The sequence below is a fragment of the Arachis hypogaea genome, chromosome 13, assembly GCF_003086295.3.
Source record: "Arachis hypogaea cultivar Tifrunner chromosome 13, arahy.Tifrunner.gnm2.J5K5, whole genome shotgun sequence".
Lineage (NCBI taxonomy): Eukaryota > Viridiplantae > Streptophyta > Magnoliopsida > Fabales > Fabaceae > Arachis > Arachis hypogaea.
In genome coordinates, this window is record NC_092048.1 from 145,214,409 (window position 1) to 145,235,408 (window position 21,000).

Genomic DNA, 21,000 nt, shown 5'->3' on the forward strand with positions numbered 1-21,000 from the left:
TATTATTTTGACATTATATTATTCTGTAATTTTATTGCTAATATTTTAAAGTAGAAATTCAGGTGCAGTCAATTTTACGTAAAGTTGATAATTGAGACTATTTAAATAAAAATTTAGTCAAATCAATCAAATCATTTAACGGGTCTTAACTATCAACTTCACGTAAAGTTGATTACATTTGAATTTTCACCATATTTTAATCTTCAATTATACGAAGAAAACACGCTATAAATTAAAATAGATAATTTATACACATTTTTATTTCATTCGCTTGTTCATAACTTTTAAATCCAAGTATTTGTCTCTAATTTATAAACGCCCGAATAATGAAATGACTTATAATGATTTCCTTCTTAAAACTTCCAATAGAAAATAAAAAATAATATTTGGTCTGTTTTACATTTCATAACTTTTTTTTTCCTTCTAAAATTAAAATTCACATAAAGTGCCATGCAAAGTGAAGACCATGTAAATTCTTGAAATTGCATGAACTATACTCTCCATGCTTCGTCTACTAATTGTTTTAGGAATTTTTTTCTCTTTAAATTCAAATAAATGATTTGTCAAAATAATTTTAGAAAGAGAAAAGGTGATAGATCTCTATCAACATTATTTGCCAAATCCACGTAACATGTTCTTTGCAAACTATACATTGTATAGCTGATAGTTGATATGAAACTTCTGTTTGACAAATCATTTGGCCAACAGGCGTCCATATAATTGTAAGGAAATATTTGATAATCAAAAAAATTTAATCAAAATCGGTTAAAATTGGTCTTATTTAGTTTTTATTAATTGTCTTATTTAGTCAATTAGTATTAATTATATTTTTTTTTCTCTCTAGTATTATTAATTAAGCCAAGAGAAATACGTTCACGGCACAATTTATTATTGTTACTTAACCATTAATCATCAATATTTAAAATTATAAATTAAAAATATATTTTTAGTTTATTAAATTAAAAGAATCGGACTTATAACTAAAAATGCTGACAAAAATTAGAGTCAGTTAGTCTTTTAAAAATTTTAAACTTGAACTAATTAGTTTTTGAAGGAAAAAAAAATCAATTTAGTCCTCTATGATATACTTGATGTCCTTTTATTAATTTATAGGCGTTTAGGGTTTAGGGTTTAGGTTTTAATATGATAAATATAAAACAGTCGATAAATATTATATAAAAATTTGAAAGATAATAAATATTTTTGTCTAAAATTATATTATTTTTGTGTTTAAGTGACAGCAATAGAATATATACTGTAGATAACAAAATATATGGATAATTTTGTTTTGTCTCGCATTTTTTTTGATAGAATGATATATATGTCCACCATTTATTATCATAAAGAATCTCATTAGTTTTTTTTAATTCAAAGACTAATTAATTCAAGGTCGAAATCTTTGAAAATCTAATTGTTTTACTCTAATAAATAATAAATTCTACTAATTTTTAAACTTTTTTCTTAAGTGAATAATATAAATAATGTTTTAAATTTTGATAAATATAATAATAAATAATTTGGAGCAAATTTAAATGCATGTTAACAGAACTAAATTACTAAACTTTTTTCCTTTTTCTTTTTTGATGTTCTCAAATATTTGGACAGCAATATCGATTATTTTTGGGTACATTTGTATTGATTTATATATCTCTATGACTCCAACTTACAAATTATATTACCACCTTTTGGTCATAAGTATTCTAACCTCCCAAGTCCGACGACACACATTAGAAAGATTCAAATTTTTCTTTCCGACATTAAATAATTAAATTTTTTTATAAACAATAAATCAATCATTAGTTATTAACTTATTATTTATTGTTAATACTTTTTATTCATATTTTAATTATAAATGTAATAATTATAATTATAATAATAATAATCTTTCGTTCTCCAAAAAAAGGAGTGGTTATTATAGAACAAAACGAGCCCAGCGAAGCAAAGCCTACTACAACGCTTTGGTTTCTCCACCACCCCCAACCCTTTCTTTCTCTTTCTTTCCATTTCTCTCTCTCTCTCTCTCTCTCTCTCTCGGAGGCAGAAAAGAAGAACAACAACAAAACACCACCACCGAAACAACAGCGAAGAAAAAGTGTTCTCCCAGTGAGATCTAGGGTTTCCTCGAATCCGCAGAGAGGACATTGATCCAACAACGAAGAAGAACAAGATTCCGAAGTGGTGGAGGAGGAGCAGCAATCGTGAGCATGGATTCGGTGCCTTCGAATTCACATGGAAACCTCGATGAGCAGATTGCTCAGCTCATGCAGTGCAAGCCCTTGTCTGAACAAGAGGTAATCTTTTCCATTTCCTTCTGAACCTTTTCTTCCTTTTCTTTTTCATTCCTTCCGGATCGGCAAAATCTTTCGATGATTTTTAATCTGCGTTTTTGGTTCAGCTGGAATGAGTTCTTTTGCGTCGATCTGTTGCTTGTAGCGAAATTGAATCCTTTTCTGGTTTTCTCTGAATTCTGGCTTGTTTATTGAAATGGAATGGAGGGATTTATGTGTTGATTGAATACTCCGTTGGATTTGTTTGATTCGTTCTAGTTATTACGGGATTTGAATTATACTTTTCAGCGTGCGAGGTCATTTTGGTAGGTGGAGGCTTGTCTCTTTCAGAGGCTTGTAAATTTGTCATGATTATTTTTGTCATATTTGCATTTAAGGACTACTTGTATGTTTATTTTGATTGTTATTATTGAAATGGTGAATTTTTCCTGTACATGCGTGTTTCGTGCTGCCAAGAGAGAGAGATTTTTCCAAGATACACACAAAAGAAATAATAATAAATAAAAATTAGAAGATTTCATGACGTATAAGCTCCAAGCTGGCTCACTGGGAATGAATGTTTCATGTATCATGTTAACTCTGCATGTCTTGATATGGCTAGGTGTTGAGCCCCCAAGAAGTATAAGTGTATAAGATATTAAGATGCATATGTCATTGATATTCTCTTCATTGTAGAAAGGAGAGTTGAGTTTGTTCAGTGTATATTTCCTACGCCGGGGCTATGGCCACATCGTTGTCGCCATTGCATGATCTTTGTTACTTTCCTTCTTTGTGATGCTTTCGGAATCACTGGCATTTTGTTGTGGAATCTATTTTTTTGCCTTTTGAACATGGAAGCTGCCAGCAAAGCTAAAATAAAATATCAAAACCAGCTGGTGTAAGATCATAGCTTCATTCTTTAACTGATTATCTCTAAGCATCAATAGTAGTCAACCAAAATGTTTCTGTTTTTGCTTCCTTTGTTAATCTTTTTTGTTAATTTGTTCTTAGGAGAAAATGGTAAATCGGATCAGTTTTCTTATGTTTGGGAACTTTTTGGGTTGCTTCTGATTGGACAACTGAACCAGAGCTAACTAAACTTGGCCCAATCTGTTCATTTTGTTTGGTTCAATTCGCTTTTGGCCAAACACGTTAATTGATAAAAACAAGTTGAGATCTACCTTCAGTTTTTCCCTTTCCTCCCAATTAGCATCCAATATGCTAAAAATCTCGATGGTGTTAGCGCACATAGTCACATGCATGATGCGTCTAAAGTTTTGGTTGGCTTTCGTTAATGAAAAGCAGAAACCAACCAAATAGACGTGCCTCATGAAAAGAAAACTTAAAGCATAATAAAGCTTGATATGTCACACTTAATCTTTGCTTACCCTGTAATGACAGATTTTGTTATAATTATTGACAACCCATTCTCTATTCAAACTTTGTGTTTCTATACTTTCGGTGCTCCAGCGCTGATTCCCACAGTTGTACTTTTATATGCAGGTAAGGGTCTTGTGTGAGAAGGCAAAGGAGATTTTGATGGAAGAGAGTAATGTTCAGGTATATTATCTTTCTCTGATGTTTATGTATATGTCTGTATGTTCTATATATTTGATGAATTTAGTGTGCCTTCACTATGCATTATATTGATTTTGTATTGCTGAAAAAGCTAAGAATATTCTTTCTTGTCCAATAATTGCAGCCTGTGAGTAGTCCTGTTACAATTTGTGGTGATATTCATGGGCAATTCCATGACCTTGCAGAGCTTTTTCGTATTGGAGGAAAGGTATTTTTCTGTTTTCCCGATAGTAGATTTTGTATTCATCATTTCTTTATTGAAGTTGTGAAGAGAAGATTGCATATTATTGTGTATATGCAGAATAATGTTTTTAAAGTCAGTAAATCACGCTCATGTTCTTGACACATTAAATAACTACATTTGTTTTATTATCTTATTTTCACATTGGAAGGGCCTTCAATGTTTGAAATTTCATGACAGTGTAGTCCTCCCAATGCTAGCTGTTTCAATCTCTTCTAAATAGTTAGTGTAAGTGGTGTCAGTTGATTGCAACTAAGATAGTAACATACTATTGTATTTCAACTTTGAGCGTGTATATGCTATTTTTCATCTTAGAATTGCTCCCTAGTAGAGCCATTAATTATGCATTCTTGAGTGTATTTGAAATTTGAAACATGATGGGTTATTACTAATTTCAGTTACAACTTTTTGTTGGTAGTGTCCAGATACAAATTACTTGTTTATGGGAGATTATGTTGACCGTGGCTACTACTCTGTTGAAACGGTAACGGTAAGTGTGCATTCTCATGCTATACATTTCTTTTATGGTAGTTTGAATTGAAGTATTTTGGTCATTGTTAAATTTTCCATCTTCATGTTGTGGTTATTGGTGTATGTTGTTTTACTGACATCTGATAGCTCTAGTGCAACTGAGCTTCAATCATATTTGTATCAAGTCTGACAAATCTGTTTGTGCCATAAGAAATATTTATAATGTTTATTTCATTTGTGGTTATTGCAATTCTTTTGCAAGAAAACCAAGAATATGATTGTGCTCAGTTTCTTGTCTATTCTGAGCAAAACACCTGCACGGAAATTTACATTTACATGCCAAAATGTGATGCATGACATTCAATGTTGCTTTGTTACATTCAGAGAACCATTAATTGTGTTCTTTTTTTAACTGCATATCTTGAGGGTAGCTGATTTTGATTTCTTATTTTATATCTTTTATTAGTTACGTTTTTTATAATAATTAATATGTAATGCAGCTTTTGGTTGCCCTTAAAGTTCGTTATCGTCAGCGCATCACCATTCTCAGGGGAAATCACGAAAGTCGTCAGGTTTGTTCTATTTTTTGTGTTATCTGGCCTTTTTCTCAGTAGTTAACTGAAGATCAGACCGAATTCATATTTTGGTCCTTAATGACATGGTCTATATCAATTGGGTTCTCGGGGTTTTTTTTTTTCCATCAATCTACTACCCAAAGGTTCCCATAGACTGCCTTCAATTGACTGCTTCCACAGATGTGCTGATGAAACAAACCATATACTGCCTAGGACACCATTGGTCCTTGATGTATTGGAGGACCAAGATATACCTTGTCTTTAAGTAGATACTATTGAATTTGATTAAGTAAATGAACTTGTTACCTTTTACTATAGTTGTTTTTATATGTTTTGGGCCAATGGTAATTGTTGTTCTTAGCTTTCTGCTGCAGATTACACAAGTTTATGGGTTTTATGATGAGTGCCTTCGGAAGTAAGTACATGCTAAATTCACTAATTCTGGTTTGCCTTTGTGCAATATAACTTCTGTTATATGATCATCTCTCTCTTGAATTCAAATTTTTTCCCATCTAATTGCTTAGTCTGTATTCTTTATTGTCACTATCACTTAAGTGTATACTTGGTTTCTTTCCTTGATGTGAGCTTAAGAGTACAGTTCTCTTGCTAGTGTCCTTAATTATCATTTTTCATACAATATGGAGATATTTGTTATTTTTTATTAATAGAAGATAAGAAGATATAAGTGCGTGTTTGGTTTGCATTATTATTTTCTGTTTTCATTTTCAATGTTTTCTATTTTCTGGATTTTATGAAGGAAAAAGTGAAACCAAGAGGAGAAAATAGGATTTTATTGTTTTCACGTTTTCCTTCACAAAATCCAGAAAACGAAAAACATTGAAAATTAAAACAGAAAATAAAAATGCAAACCAAACGCACCCTAAATTTTAGCTTAATCCGCTATCAGTGGAAAAGAGATGCCGCATCATATTAGTAAGGTTTATGGATTTTTCAAGCAACCTGGCATTCTTTCATTAAGTTGCACTAGCCAACAAATTACCAAGACCTGCATCTTAACCCACCAAAATAAAAATGGGACATACTAGAGCTTCTTGATTTCGTGACTGGCTTACACAAATTTACGTTGTCGTTTATTAATTATTATACTGTTGTCCGAGCAGGTTGTTTGTTTTCTGAATTTTTATCTGCATATTTTAACAATACCTTGGCCCAAGACACAGGTTGCAGATAACTTTACAATTCTAATTTATTTAGTAAACAACTGAAATCTGCATCTGGTTTGCATCCCGTATAAAATATTTTAAATTAATATTTTGATTGAAGCTGTTCTGGAGTTTATTTTTGTGGGTTTCCTTTGCAAAAACATAATTTTCTTAAGTTTGCAAAACTGTGCATGTGAATATTCTCATTTGATTTGCAGGTATGGTAGTGCTAATGTCTGGAAGACCTTCACTGATTTGTTTGACTACTTTCCGTTGACAGCATTGGTTAGTATAATATTATATAAACCTGGAAATAATTTTTATTTGTCTCAAATTCTTGTTATTAGAAAACTTCACGATACTTGGGTTTTCATGCTGCTCAACTCAATATTGTGATTTAGATCTTCATACCACACTCTTAGCAATTTGCTTTTAACTTTTGATTTGAGCTCTTATCAATTTGCTCTTAGCTTCAGATAAAATGTGGGCCAACCAATTGCGGTTCATATATTTATTAGATTTCCTAGCTTTTTGAAGTGTATTGTTGCTTAACTGATAAGTTTTTCTCTTTGAAGGTTGAATCTGAAATATTCTGCCTTCATGGAGGGTTGTCCCCTTCTATTGAAACGCTTGATAACATTCGTAAATATGATCGTGTGCAAGAAGTTCCTCATGAGGGTCCCATGTGTGATCTTTTATGGTCTGATCCAGATGATCGCTGTGGTTGGGGCATCTCTCCTAGAGGTGCTGGATATACCTTCGGCCAGGTAATGTGGTACACTGCATCAAGCTTGCCTGTTCTCATACGTCTGTCACTAATTTTTGTTGATATTTTTATGTTGCTTTTATAGGACATATCTGAGCAATTTAACCATACCAATAACTTGAAGCTGATTGCTAGAGCTCACCAGCTGGTTATGGAAGGGTATACCTGGGGACATGTAAGTTCTTCATCTTGCTTTTTTTTTTGTTGTTTTTTTTTTTTCATTTTTCGTTTGTTGTGGTAATGGCTGATATATGGTGTCTTGTTTTCAGGAGCAAAAAGTGGTTACCATATTTAGTGCACCTAATTATTGCTATCGCTGTGGTAACATGGCATCCATCCTTGAAGTTGATGATTGCAAAGGACACACATTCATTCAGGTTGAGCTCCCTATTTTCATTACCCAAATAATCATAAAGTTGATCTGCATTTCTTAGCACTTTAGGCTAGTATTTGGATTGTGTATCCTGTTGGGAGTAGTTTAGGACAAGAAAAATATAATAAATGAACACTATTACCCCCTTGCCAGACCACTGAGAACCATGCTGGAAATGTCACCAGTGGCAGTGGTCTGACAGGACAGTGAGATGCATATTTTTCCATTTCAAGCTCCTTCATCACTGTCCACCCCCCCCCCCCCCCCACTATTTTGAACTAGTATTTTGTCTCTCTTCCCAACCAAACGAGTCTATGTTACATGGATCGAAACCAAATACTCTTGCATCCATGTATTAAAGTTTGTTACTTTAATCAATATTTTTCTCAATCGCAGTTCGAGCCAGCTCCAAGGAGGGGAGAGCCGGACGTAACCAGGAGAACACCTGATTACTTCCTATGATAGAACTTTGGTTGAGTTGCTGCTGTAGTCAGAAACCAGTGCCCTGCATTAGTGTGCAAAGCTCATCTCTGCGTCGAAATCAGAGCCATTGCATCAAATTTGATACTCGTACATTTTCAAAGTTAGGCCTGGCTGGATGTGTTATTTTACTTGAATGAATTTTTAAATTGAATCTTTCCAAGAGAAAGCTGAGGAGCAGGCGATACTTGTGGGCATGTGTACACGATTTCAGCATGCAATGTATCAATTTAATGTTTTCTCCATTTTTTCTTTTTCTATTTATTTACCATTATCTTGACCTTTCACTCCTCGATTTAGGGCTATTGTCAAAGCGATGGGTTTCTGTAGATGGATGATACTTTAACATATCGTCTAAAGGGTGCTTTATTTTTTTTATACATTTATTTTTTTTATCGTTTTCCTGTCTTGTGAGAATATGTTCTAGTTAGGTAGTTTGTCTTCCATTAACTCTGAATGCGAATTTTCTCTTCAAATTTTATATCAATTAAAGCTGTTTCTTGAAAATTTGCAATCACTATTTTATGTTTGTGGCTCCATGTATATTTGGTTTTACATGGAAGTGTTATTAAATATATTGGGTTCATCAAATTGTATTGGTGATCATAGTTGAAAACTTGGGACTTACGAGGCTGGGAGCAACCAAACAATATTTTAATTTGGGTTTGGCTAAGGTGCACTTCTTAAAATTAAAACATTAGGCTTTTGGGTTAAAACATTATATTGTATGTATCCTAAAAGAAGCAAAAAGGTGTGAGCATTTACACAGTAATGACTATGGTATTGGTAATTTGTAAGTATTATATTACATATCACTTGGCAACTTCAGACCTGGTCTGATAGGCTTAAATGCAGATAACACCACGGATATTTTACACGCAAGAAATCCCATCATTCCAACTATGAGATCCTTTGGTGTCAGCATGAGTTGAACATCTCCTGAGCTATACCTCGCTGCAAACACAGCAAATATAAATGCTAATGCCACGCTTGCTATTGGACCCCTTATTCCTTTGAATGGCGAATTTGTTCCTGCCTTGTTGCTTGAGATCAACTCTGAAGCAGGTAACTCATCCACTGATCTCTGCAATAGTAGCAGATACAAGAAGCCGCCAACCCCGCCAATCAAGAAAGCAATTCCAGCATTTTCTCCAGCCAAGACTGAAGCGACCGACGCGCCAAAAGCTGTCAGCATCGCATCGTAAAACAGCAATGAGAACTTCAAATCTGCATACTCCCTCATGCTCTCTTCATTTGTGACGTTAGAACTTGAAGGCGAGGATAAGTCATAAAGCCCATTGCTGAAGAAGCTGGTGGGATCAGTCCCTTCCAATTCAGTCACAAGGCTTGGCCTTAGCTCCAACATGGGGAGATCACTTCCCTCACCGAGCAACACATTGTCAATCTGAAAGTCGTACTGGAATCCAAAGTACCGCTGTGTCCCATCTTCTGGCAGTGACGATTGCGCTTCACAACTAATAACCGATAAGGAGACACTTCCTAAACGCCACTGACCTGACCTTAGATAGAGAAGAAAAGTGTTGTTAGAAACACTTTGTTTAAATGGATCGATGGTGGAGCAAACATGTCGCTGCCAAAAACCATTTGAAAAGTTTGACAACTACGATATTTTAAAGTATAATTGGAGCTCAGTACCGCCACGGATTAGTCCTTGCCTTGTCGGGTTGGGGGATACCGTAGGAAACAAAAAAAAAAGTATAATATTGAGACAACTAAGGGAATATAGGTAATTTTCTTTTGAATAAAAATCAACAATGATGACATACCTGATTCAACACTAACCCAAAGAGCTTCAAGTTTTGCAATTTTTGGACCCTCAAAGATGTATTCATTAACAGAACCTCTTTGGAAGTGAAGCATGTCAGTATTATTTGTATCACCTGACTCCATAGAATGGTCCATGGACGAACATGCAGGTATTCTCTGCAATATGGAATTTCCATGTTCGTCTATCAAGCACAGAAGAATTCCAGCACTGGGATCGCTTAAACTTGAACCATATGCATTGCTGGTACCTAACTTGACCCTGAATAATGATTTGGACTTATCATCCTTCAGAGATGAAGAAACTTTTTGTATTGAGGTATCTGTGCATACTTTCACTTCCGATGCTGGTAAAAGATTTAATGGTTTCGCATATCGCTGAAAATCTGCCGTGCAAACCATTTAGATACCGAAACATAAATTAAATCTTTAGCCAAAAATAGACCTTGATCGATCAGAAAATTGGATAGTTAAATAATCCTATGCAACTAATCATTGCAAACAAAACATTTAGAACTAGCTTTCGGGCACTTGGACACAAAAACCAGACGACACCACCCATTTGGACTAAAAAGCAACCAATTATATCAATTGCACCAATGAATAATGTTTTAGGACACACCACAATAACCCTATTTAATTAGCTACTTGCAGCACCTAGGAAAATAGGTTGTTATGTGATTGAAGTTTGTTATCAAGTATCAACCTTGACAATTAGAAGCCAAATTCCAACAAAATACAATCCTGGGCTATTGGATTGGAACCAACCAATTAAAAACTTCCAAAACCCCAAACCCTAAACTTTATCAAGTGTACGACTTTATAGAATCGAAAACAATACAACCATCAAAGTTAAAACTTTTACTCTTTTTCTTCTGAGGATGTGTCAAGTTAGCATACCTTGGAATTCAGTTTCAGATATTTTAGCCCTAATAGCAAAGCGTAGAGGGCGAATTCTTCTAAGATGGAGGGTTGATGTTGATCTTGTTTTGATTGCGAAAGCATGATTGTGAGCGTGAGGAGTTGACGTTGAAGGCATCGTAGTCCTCAAAGGAATACCCTCCATGGTTGATGGCTTCACCCCACACACAAAATGAACACACAGGAATGGCAGCGTGGACACGCAGGGTTCAATAAAGCAACTAGTGCTCAATGTTAAAATTAATAGAGTGTGGAAAAATCATCAACAAGAAGCGTTTGTAGTCCAACGGTTAGGATAATTGCCTTCCAAGCAATAGACCCGGGTTCGACTCCCGGCAAACGCACTTTTAAAATAAGTGTCAGAGCTTTAGTGGTATAGTAATAGTAATTAGTAAGTACTAAGTAGTACTGTACCAGAAGAAGTTTGTTCACTTTGTGTTGCCTTGGTTCTTCGTTTTTAAAGGTGTTCCGTCAGGGTGATGACGTGTACACTCCGGTAGTTCGGACTCAGGGATATTATAGTCTTTCTTCTTCGATTATGGATCGGATCTGACCCCGCCCCGTGGCTTTGTTCAAGTGTTCGTTATTGTTCAGCTTGGACCTCATGATCCGATTTGAACGAAATTTTTTCTTTTCTTTCTTTTCATTCTTTTTGTAGGTGGAATTTCGTAGATTCAATTTTCCTACCGTCATTATCAATCAATATTCAATAGGGACCTCGCGTACCACGTGCCCGCATGAACATGAAGCAGTATAGAGAAAAGTCAACAAAATTTAAGAAATAGAATAGTCAACAAAATTTAAGAAATAGAATATATACTTATTTTGGTCTTTAAAAAATTTTATATCAGACATTTTAGTTTTCAACTAAAATTAACTTAGTCCTTGGCTCTGTTAATTCTAACGGAAGATAAAATAGTCTCTGACAACTCGAATAGAGGACAAAATAATCTCTAACAACTCTAACAAGAGACAAAATGATCATTGATCCCTTTATTCAAAAACGACACTATTCTTTCCCAATTTTTATCATATCTCACATAACTCTAATATTCATACTTTCCTTGTGACTGATACATCTACCTCCTCTATACTTCACCCACCAGAAGCATCAACTTCCACGTCTTCGATAACATCACCTCCAACCTCGATAACGTCCACGACATCCTCAAGACCAAGTTCCACAACTATTCTAAGGGCACGCCTTTCTCCACTCTCCCGCAAGCAATATAGATTGTTGGACATTAGGATATCGTGAGAAAAATTCTCCTATGACATCATATTCAAATTCTCATTTGAAATAGACACCAAGTGCTTCATTCCTTCTTTTCCGGAATTCAAATTGGCAGACAGCTTCGACCTCGCATCCAAGCTATCAGTATAACGAGCAATGTCATCGTTGCAGCTCATATGGAAATCGAAGTGATTACTGAACATTGATTCAGAGAAGAAGCTGAAGGAAGTGATTGGAGTGGTGGACAATGTGGTCATGGAGATGATAGGGCAGAGGAGAAGGGAGATGGCAACGACGACGGCGGGTCTTAACAAATCAGACTTGCTATCTATATTGATGGGATCCATCGAAGACGACAAGTAGTTGAGAAACATAGTTATTAGTTTCCTGAGTATGAATTTGTTGAGAATAAGTTGAAGATTTTTTTCTTGTCAACATTAAATTTATAGAGTGTGCATTGTGTACCTTGAAGTTACAATATTAGATTGTTAATGTTATGCGAGATATGATAAAAATTAGAAGAGAACAATGTCATTTTCGAATAGAAAATCAGAGACCATTTTGTCCCCTATTAGAGTTGTTAGGACTAAAATAGATATATACTCTAAAAAAATATATAAAAAAAAGAGAATGACATGTAAATAATTTTGCGTTTAAAAGAGAATTTGAAACCAAAAGATAGAGATCGAAATATTTAAATCTAAAAATCGAGATTTAATTAAATCTCAATATTATATTTAATATAATATACATAATTAAATTATATTTTAGTATTTTATTTAATTTAAAATAAATACAAAAAAAATCCTAACCCTCCTCTCCCATCCCTTTTTTCCTTTTTTTTTATGCTCTCTATCTCTGCCTCTATCTTTTTATCTATCTCACTATGATGATTTTTAAGGACAGATTTATTTATTAATTTGTGAAAATAAATATCTTTTTAATATTTTAAAAAATATATGTATAAGTATATATTTATTTTTATTAAAAAATTATATTTGTTTTTATATTTAAAAAATTATTTATTAAATTTTGTATTGAAATATTTCAAAAAATTTGTTAACATATAACATAAGGGTATATTTTAAAAACACTATAAAAAATTTTGACAAAAAATTATTTTTTTATATTTTCAATTATTAAATATATTAAAAATTTAATTTTTTTTATTATTATATTCTTAACATATTCTTTTAGAGTATAAGTTAACTAATTTTTTTATTATATATATATTTTTTAATTTTTAGAATTAAATTTTGATACATTATTAATATAAAATAAATTTTTACGTACATCTAATTACGTAATATTATGTCATAAAAAATAACTATTTTTTATATTGATCGTGTGAATGATCATCTAAAAAAATAAATGTAATTAAATAATTGTATAAAATATTTTACACTATCAATACGTCAAAATTAAACTCTAATTATATCTAAAAAGTATAAGATAACAAATATATTAAATTAAGTTAATAAAAAACAAAACATCACTGTAGCATTATAAATTAATGAATTTATTTAGTTAAAGTTTATATCTTCAAGTTTTCTTTTACTCAAGTTTATTTTTATTTTTGTTAATATTATTCTATATGTAATTTATAAAAAATTGAATTAATAACTACGTTATTAGTTATTACTTATTAATATATCAATATTGATAATGAATAAATAAAAAATTATTTAATATTCAATATTTTTATGTTATTTATTTTTATATATTTTGATATGTTTATACTATTTTTTTTTTGTTATTTTTATGTGCTATATGTTTGTCTCTACAACTTAACATTTTTGGATCTATCACTACCTATCTCTTTTTTATTTTCGTCTCTTTTTTTAAGTCTTTGTTGTTCTATGATGGCTTCTTGAATTTGTTTGTGTGCTTGGTTTTAAGGACTACTCTAGAGAAAAACAAATTAGTTGCTATTGATGCTAGAAACAGAAACTATCCTAAAAATAAGATATGCAACTTGATGATAATGAAATATTTGACATAAAATTTTGGATGATTTGATGATGACACTTATCTTAAGTAGTTAAAAGTATTATGGTTAGATTTGCATATAGTCACTATTTTTGAATAGTTGTTTTCGACTGTGAGAGATTTTGAGGTTCATAACAATGATCGACTTAATAAATATGAGTAGTTAGAATTATTGTGGTTAGCCGTATATATGCTCACAATTTGCATAAAGTCACCAATCTGGCATAATGTATATACCAAGTGATCATTTTTTTGTAATTTTCTAGTGCAATTTACTTATGATTTGGCAAGGTTATCAAACTCTTGGGTATACATTTTTACGAGTTTAGATCCCTAGAACGAGTTTGAGTCTGATTTACCCAGAATTTGAGTTTAGATGAACTCGTGCTTGATAAATTTTATATTATATGGGATTTTAATATCTCTCCAACTTTAGGAGATTGCTGCATATGATTCTGTTCAAATTCATCGCTCTGCAATGAAAATTCAATTATCCGTTTATTATTTTAATAAGATAAAAAATTTTAAACAGTCTTTAATAATTATCTCTAAAGACAACGAAATTCTTGATAAAAAAATACTCAATTCGACTTCTGAGCTTTATTTTTATGGGAATGATTAACCGCCAAAAAAAGTAAATATTATTATTTATTTTTTTTGACATAGGGACTAATCAGTCCTAAAAAAAAATCAGGGGTCGGATTAGATATTTTTTTTGTCAAACACCTCGTAATCCTTTCGAAATAATTATCAAAGATCGAATGAGATATTCACTCTTTTAATAAATTGCAGACTCCAGCAATGAAAAATATAATCTTTTTGTAACCGACAATGTAGGATTGTTGAGTTAGGACAATTTGGCATTGTTCAAGCCATGAAAACTCATATATTGAAAGTTTTCGGTTCTTGTGAAATGAGATAATTAAAAAGCCAAGAAAACTAAAGATTTACAAGTACCGTTTATATATGTATATCACAGAAATCCTTGGAAGCTAAAGAAACTATAAATTAAGTTATAGAGTTGTTTTTTAAATTATAATAGGAGCATTTCTTTGTATTTGTGAATATATTGTGAAAGCAAATATATAAATAAAATTAAATTGGCTAATTTGCTAACGTTGAATTCTTGAAACATCTTTATTTGTAAATAAATATTGTTATGGGTTTAGTGAATGATATATTGACTAATTTGCTAAAAAAATAAACAAGCATATGTTTATGCAAAATTTGGTCTAAGTTGAATGTAATAAATTGGCTGTTTTAAAAATTTCATGCTTGCACAACATTAATTACCAAGTTAATAGAACCTAAATCAATGTTCTCATCGTATGGTTAATCTCAAATTGTTTCTTTAAAAAGTCTCCCAATAGAAGACAACCAAAAACATCAAACATACAATAGTAATTCATATTGACAATTTCAAAAAGTCTTACAAACAAATTTTACAACACTTTAAAAAGTTTTACAAACAACTCTTACAATAACTATTTATAAATCTTAATAATAATGAGTTTAACAGAGAGTCTTACAAACACAAATTAGATAAATATTACATCACAATTGGCCATGCCAAAAAAAAACAATAAGATTCAAACAAGACTTATAAGCTAATCCTATTTTGTAGGACTAGCTCGTCACTCTTCGTATATATCAATTGTAATGTTGTCACGCCATTGGGTCTATTCATTCGTATTTTTAACTATATCCATTAATTTGTTCGTCAACAAATAAAAATTTATCTAAGAGAGAAATTCAATTAAATCTACATCAAAATGAATTTAAACTTTCGTAACAGTTTTTTTATCAAATAATTTTCATGAAATTAAATTAAAATTAGAATGTAAGACACACATTAAACAAAAAATAATCTTTAAATTTTCAAATTGTGATACTACAATAAAACCTTTTCCTCAAATCTACATGTCTACAAAATACACTATTATTCAAAGATGATATGCTCATATGCTAAATGATCATTATTGGATCCTTTCAATAAAAAATACTACAATAATTTTCAAGTAACAAAATAAACCAAAAGCATTATTGGATCATTTCAAAACCATGTTGTAGACAATCATTCCTCCATTCAATATAGCAAGGTTAAATGATAATTAGCGAATCGAACAGATAATTGATTTGAGTAAAATAAAACGGTGATACCCAAATCTGGAAATATTAAATCAATAGTCTTAGAGAAGATTAGGGCAAGTAAGGATGTTCAAAAGAGTATGAAATTGTAATATAACTCTCACTCAAAGTTTTCAAACTTAAAAATTAATATTAAAAGAGCACAAATCAGGACAAAGTTAGTATGATACTCAAAGTTATCAAATTCAAAAATTGGTATTGATATAGCACAAATCAATAAAAAATTAGTATCATACAAAGTTTTTTTTTTTATTTTAAGAAAAGTTCAACACAAAAGTGAAGCACAGATGTCAACAATTTAGAAAACCAAACAACCAAATGAACAACAAGCGAAATAAACGTAAATAACTCTTATCATCTCCGGCAATGCCATCAACAACAAAAGGGATTCGCACCTAACTATTCCTTATAGCTCAGAAAAGATAAGTTGATAATCTCCTCAAACCCTTTTCCTTTATTCTAAAAGATCATCCGATTTCATTCCAACCATATGTTCCAAATGATCGCACAATAACACACCATCCATCTCTTGTATTTCTCCTTCCTATTTGATATATCAGTCCAACTTTGGAAATGCTCTTTCACCGTATCCGGACAAACCCTTTGCATTCCAACATATGAGATCCAAGAACACCATACCTGCTAAGAAAAGCTACACCCAAGAAACTAATGGTGACCATATTCGACGCTACCTCTATTACATAACACACATAAAGAATCTTCTTGGTAAATAACTCCAAACCGACACAGCCTCTCCTTCGTATTGACCCTGTCAGACAATACAAACCATACAAACAACTCCACCCTAGGTGGAACAAGCCCTTTTCAAATTGTCCTAGTAAAGCTGTAGTTTGATATATCCTTCGAAACTATTTCCGTTTGCAACACCTGCACAAATAAGTTAGTAGAAAAAACACCTTGTTTATCATACTTCCACACAATCCTATCCTCTCTGCCATATGCAAGTTTGACTATCCTCAAGGTATGGTGAAGTTGGTTGACCAGATCCAACTTCCATTGGAATAGTTCATGCCTCCATTGAAAGTTCCATATCCAAACTATCTCATTCCAAAACCTACAATCTCCTATCACTGATCCTCTTTGGTTTGAGACTGAGAAGAGTCTTGAAAAATGATCTTTCAAAGAACCTCCCTGGATCCAAACATTCTCTCAAAAACGAGTTTACCTCCCATCACCCACTTCCATAGACAATCCAGTAATCATCTTCTGCTTAACTTCTTGATTCTTGAACTGTAACTGACAAATATCCTTCTACAGACTCTTCGATTAAGTAATTCTTGAGAGGATAAAAGCTCATTTGAATTGAATTTATTACATGATCAGACCACATTCTTCCACAACAGACATTTTTCTTTAGAGAATCGCCACCACCACTTAAATAGAAGAACTGTATTGCGAATCATAACATCTCGCACTCCCAACCCTCCTAATTTTTTTAAGAGCCCGAACCACTTTCAATGACTAAAAATATGTTATAATAAGTACTGAAAACAAATAAGTCATATATTATGCAATCACAACATAAATTAGATTGTGCAATAAAAAATAGGCACATCAAGAGACACATTTAGAACAAGGCAACTAACCTATATCATGGTGGAAAGCTAACGACGACGAGGAGTTGGTTGTCCTAGCAATGGCGAGACGAAAGAGGCTGTAGCTGAAGTCTTCGATGTTGGTCTTGTGTGTGAAAAGATGAAAAGATGAGAACACTAGTGGCTACGAAGATGCACGCATAATGGCGACTTACCTAGCTCACCGTAGCTACGACAATGAAGATGATGTTGTGTTTCTAGCCGCAGAAGATGCAGCTGGTGTCTTCAAGATCCTGTGTCTGAAAATATGAGAACGCAATTGCTGTGCGACGACGACTCGTCTACCTCATGGCGGCTATGACGACAACAATAAGGTTGTAGTACTAGCAATGGTGATGGAGCAGTGGCTGCAATTAGATTTTTTTTGATATTGCTACAAGGTACGAGAAGATGAGCAGAAAATAAAAATTGAGACCTAATTTGATTTGTAAAAAAAAAAGATTAAAATTAATTAATTAGAACGAAAGTATTTTAGATAAAAAGTGTTATTTAAATTTCAATATCCATTTTAAAAAATTTTAATTTTGTTTTATGTTTTAAAAAATATTAAAAAAATTGAAATTTTGTATATTAAAACTGAAATTTTAATATCAAAAACTAACTATGATGATACTAAATCGCATCTTAACCTCGGTGCCTCAAAACATAACGGATTACCCACCATGGCTGATGGCTTCACCCCACACACAGGAATTGCAGTGTGGACCAGCGGGTTTCAATAAAGCAAATAGTGGTTAATTATTAAAATAAATATTAGTGGAAAAGCCACCAACAAGAAGCGTTTGTAGTCCAACGGTTAGGATAATTGCCTTCCAAGCAATAGACCCGGGTTCGACTCCCGGCAAACGCATTTTTAATTATGTTTTTACAAAACTAAACGTTTTAAAAGTTAAAAAAAAAACCCTAATTTCTTACATACAATCTAAAGAGTAATTTTGAATTTATATATATGTATGATAAAAATAGTCGGCCCCATCCGTCATCCACTACTTTCGTACTAAAAATAATATAGCAGATTTATACTCACCCAAAAGCATTTTTACATTGTAATTTTGCTAATAATTTGAAAAAAAAAAATCAAATACATTTTTGGAAAAGATAAATGGTTACCAATATTCTTGTTTCTTTTACAAAATTAGATATTTCTTCTATTTTGGCCTTTGTAGGTGGCCATAGATGATGACTCATAAGTCCATAACAACGACACGTTAAGACAAGACAGAGATTCAAAATTTTTAGATTTGGAACGTTTTAAATTTGACTACTTATCTAACAATGAGCTGATTAATTTGGGCATCACAAATTCACAATACATTAAAGTAGGGATGAGAGACACATTTTCTATATAAATTTTCTATAGAAGAATTTAGTCTATTTGCTACTTGGCTCGGTAAAAGTAATCGTAATTTAACGAGCATTTGAGAAGTGTCTGTATCATAGTTTTTTTTTTGAAACATAAAACTCAACATAATAAGATAGAGTAAAAAAAATTAGAATAAAAATCTGTTAATAATTTTTATTTTTTTGTCATTTCTGACATTGTCATTAATAATTAAAAGAAGGAGTAAAGAATATTTTTTGTCCCTAAAGTTTGGTAAAAGTTTTAAAAATATCCCTAAGTTTTATTTTATTTCAATTTTGTCCCATAAGTTTTCGATTTACATCAAATATATCTTCGATGGCTAAATTTTTAAAATATTTAAGACAAATTTAACAATAATGCATGAAAATTAGGCTTAATTTGCTTGTATTGAGGGTTGTTCTTATAAAATTGTTGTTGAATTGGTCTTAAATTTTTTGAAAAATTAGCTGTCATGGGTATATTTGATGCAAATCGAAAATTTTTGGGACAAAATTGAAATAAAATAAAACTTAGGGATATTTTGAAACTTTTGTCAAACTTCAAGGACAAAAAGTATACTTTACCCTTAAAAGAAGGGTTAAGTACTAAAATCGTTCCTAAGGTCTGAGGTGAAAATTAAAATCGTCTCCAACCTTTTTTTGTTATTAAAATCATCTTCAATATTACAAAACGTTATAAAATCGTTCTTTTTTACTTTAATTTTATTTTTTTATCATATTACCCTTTATTATTAATAAAACTAATTAAAAATAATATTAAAAAAATTAAAACAAACTCTCCCCCCACCTCCCAAAACCCCTCTCAACCCTCACCCCTTTCGTCCTCCCGTAACTCCCTCACTCACTCTCCCGTAACCCCCTCAACCCACTCCCTCACCCCCCCCCCCCACCCCTCATCCCTCATCCCTCACCCCACTCCCGACTCCCATAACTCCCTCACCCCCTCACCCCACTCTCTCTCCCTTTTCTCACCACCATTACCACTGCCACCATAACCATTCATCACTCATAACAAAACAAATTAACAGCAACATTCACAAAGCAAAATAAATCAACAATAAAATCAGAGGTAAAAGAAGCATAACAATTTCAATAATTACAGCAATTTTAATAAACAATAATTCAATAATCATCAACTACAATTTCAGTTTTCAAATCCAAAAATAGCAAAATACCAGAAATTAAAAAAAAAATAAAAAATCACAGAAGAAGAAGCATAAACTCAAGCAGAAGCAAAAGTTCAAAAAGAAGCAGAAGTTCAAGCAGAGCAGAAGAAGAAGTAGAGGCAATCACAGAAGAAGAAGCAGCGCCGACGGGGTCCCCTCCCGATGACCACGCGCGGCGGCGGCGAACCCTAAAAATGAATAAGTAGGGTGGCGGCAGCAGCGAGAAGAAAAATTGAAGTTGAAATTGGGGTTGGGATTTTGAAGAGAGGGGCATCAGGAAGGGGATTGGGGGTTACCGGAGTGGGGTGAGGGGGTTACGGGACGGTGAGTGAGGGAGTTACGAGAGGGGGGAGGGGTGAGGGTTGAGAGGGGTTTGGGGGGTGGGGGTGAGTTTGTTTTAATTTTTTAATATTATTTTTAATTATTTTTATTAATAAGGAAGGGTAATATGGTAAAAAAATAAAATTGAAGTGGAAAAGAACGATTTTATAACGTTTTGTAACGTTGATGATGATTTTAATAACAAAAAAAGGTTGGGGACAATTTTGATTTTCACCCCAAACCTTAGGGACGATTTCAGTACTTAACCCTTAAAAGAATTAACACAACTCTATTCTCTGTAGCTTTTAAATGAATGTTGAACAACATCAGCAACTTCGAACGCCTTATTCTGAAAGGTCTTTTGATTTCTTTTCCACCAGATATTTCAAACAATAGCAAAGAAACCTATCCACCACTTCTTCCTATAATTCTTTCTCATTGTTATCCCTGTCTAACTTTTAGAATGTTCCTTTATCGTACCTGGGATAGTCCATGAATGGCCACCATCACAAGCCAAAGCACACCACAGCTGCCACAAAAACTC

General features: G+C 32.5%; 2 protein-coding genes and 2 non-coding genes across 4 annotated transcripts; 3 read left to right on the plus strand and 1 right to left on the minus strand.

Moving 5' to 3' along the window:
- The first annotated feature begins 1,880 nt into the window (after positions 1 to 1,880).
- LOC112792678 (serine/threonine-protein phosphatase PP2A catalytic subunit) lies at positions 1,881 to 8,421 on the plus strand. The gene is made up of 11 exons (XM_025836000.3): positions 1,881 to 2,291; positions 3,771 to 3,827; positions 3,970 to 4,053; positions 4,505 to 4,576; positions 5,058 to 5,129; positions 5,507 to 5,547; positions 6,514 to 6,580; positions 6,871 to 7,062; positions 7,147 to 7,236; positions 7,331 to 7,438; positions 7,831 to 8,421. Exons 1-11 carry the CDS (start codon positions 2,205 to 2,207, stop codon positions 7,894 to 7,896), a joined length of 936 nt encoding a protein of 311 aa, XP_025691785.1. The 5' UTR covers positions 1,881 to 2,204; the 3' UTR covers positions 7,897 to 8,421.
- A 196-nt stretch (positions 8,422 to 8,617) lies between these two features.
- LOC112792677 (uncharacterized) lies at positions 8,618 to 11,050 on the minus strand. Its single transcript, XM_025835999.3, has 3 exons — positions 10,600 to 11,050; positions 9,702 to 10,085; positions 8,618 to 9,429 (listed from the first exon to the last, which is right to left on the minus strand). The coding sequence occupies exons 1-3, from the start codon at positions 10,763 to 10,765 to the stop codon at positions 8,720 to 8,722; spliced, it is 1,260 nt and encodes a 419-aa protein (XP_025691784.1). The 5' UTR covers positions 10,766 to 11,050; the 3' UTR covers positions 8,618 to 8,719.
- On the plus strand, positions 10,893 to 10,964 carry TRNAG-UCC (transfer RNA glycine (anticodon UCC)). The gene has a single exon. It is a non-coding gene; the product is annotated as a tRNA-Gly (tRNA).
- Positions 11,051 to 18,385: 7,335 nt separating the features above from the next.
- Positions 18,386 to 18,457, plus strand: TRNAG-UCC (transfer RNA glycine (anticodon UCC)). Its single transcript has one exon. It is a non-coding gene; the product is annotated as a tRNA-Gly (tRNA).
- Positions 18,458 to 21,000: the final 2,543 nt, after the last annotated feature.

Excerpts from the sequence above, each read along its gene's own strand:
- LOC112792678 (XM_025836000.3), top strand. The coding sequence starts at position 2,205 with ATGGATTCGGTGCCTTCGAATTCACATGGAAACCTCGATGAGCAGATT. Across the intron at positions 5,130-5,506 it reads GAAATCACGAAAGTCGTCAG|ATTACACAAGTTTATGGGTT; the intron begins GTTTGTTCTATT and ends TTTCTGCTGCAG. Across the intron at positions 7,439-7,830 it reads AAGGACACACATTCATTCAG|TTCGAGCCAGCTCCAAGGAG; the intron begins GTTGAGCTCCCT and ends TCTCAATCGCAG.
- LOC112792677 (XM_025835999.3), bottom strand. The coding sequence starts at position 10,765 with ATGGAGGGTATTCCTTTGAGGACTACGATGCCTTCAACGTCAACTCCT. Across the intron at positions 10,086-10,599 it reads ATCTGAAACTGAATTCCAAG|ATTTTCAGCGATATGCGAAA; the intron begins GTATGCTAACTT and ends TTTGCACGGCAG. Across the intron at positions 9,430-9,701 it reads TTGGGTTAGTGTTGAATCAG|GTCAGTGGCGTTTAGGAAGT; the intron begins GTATGTCATCAT and ends ATCTAAGGTCAG.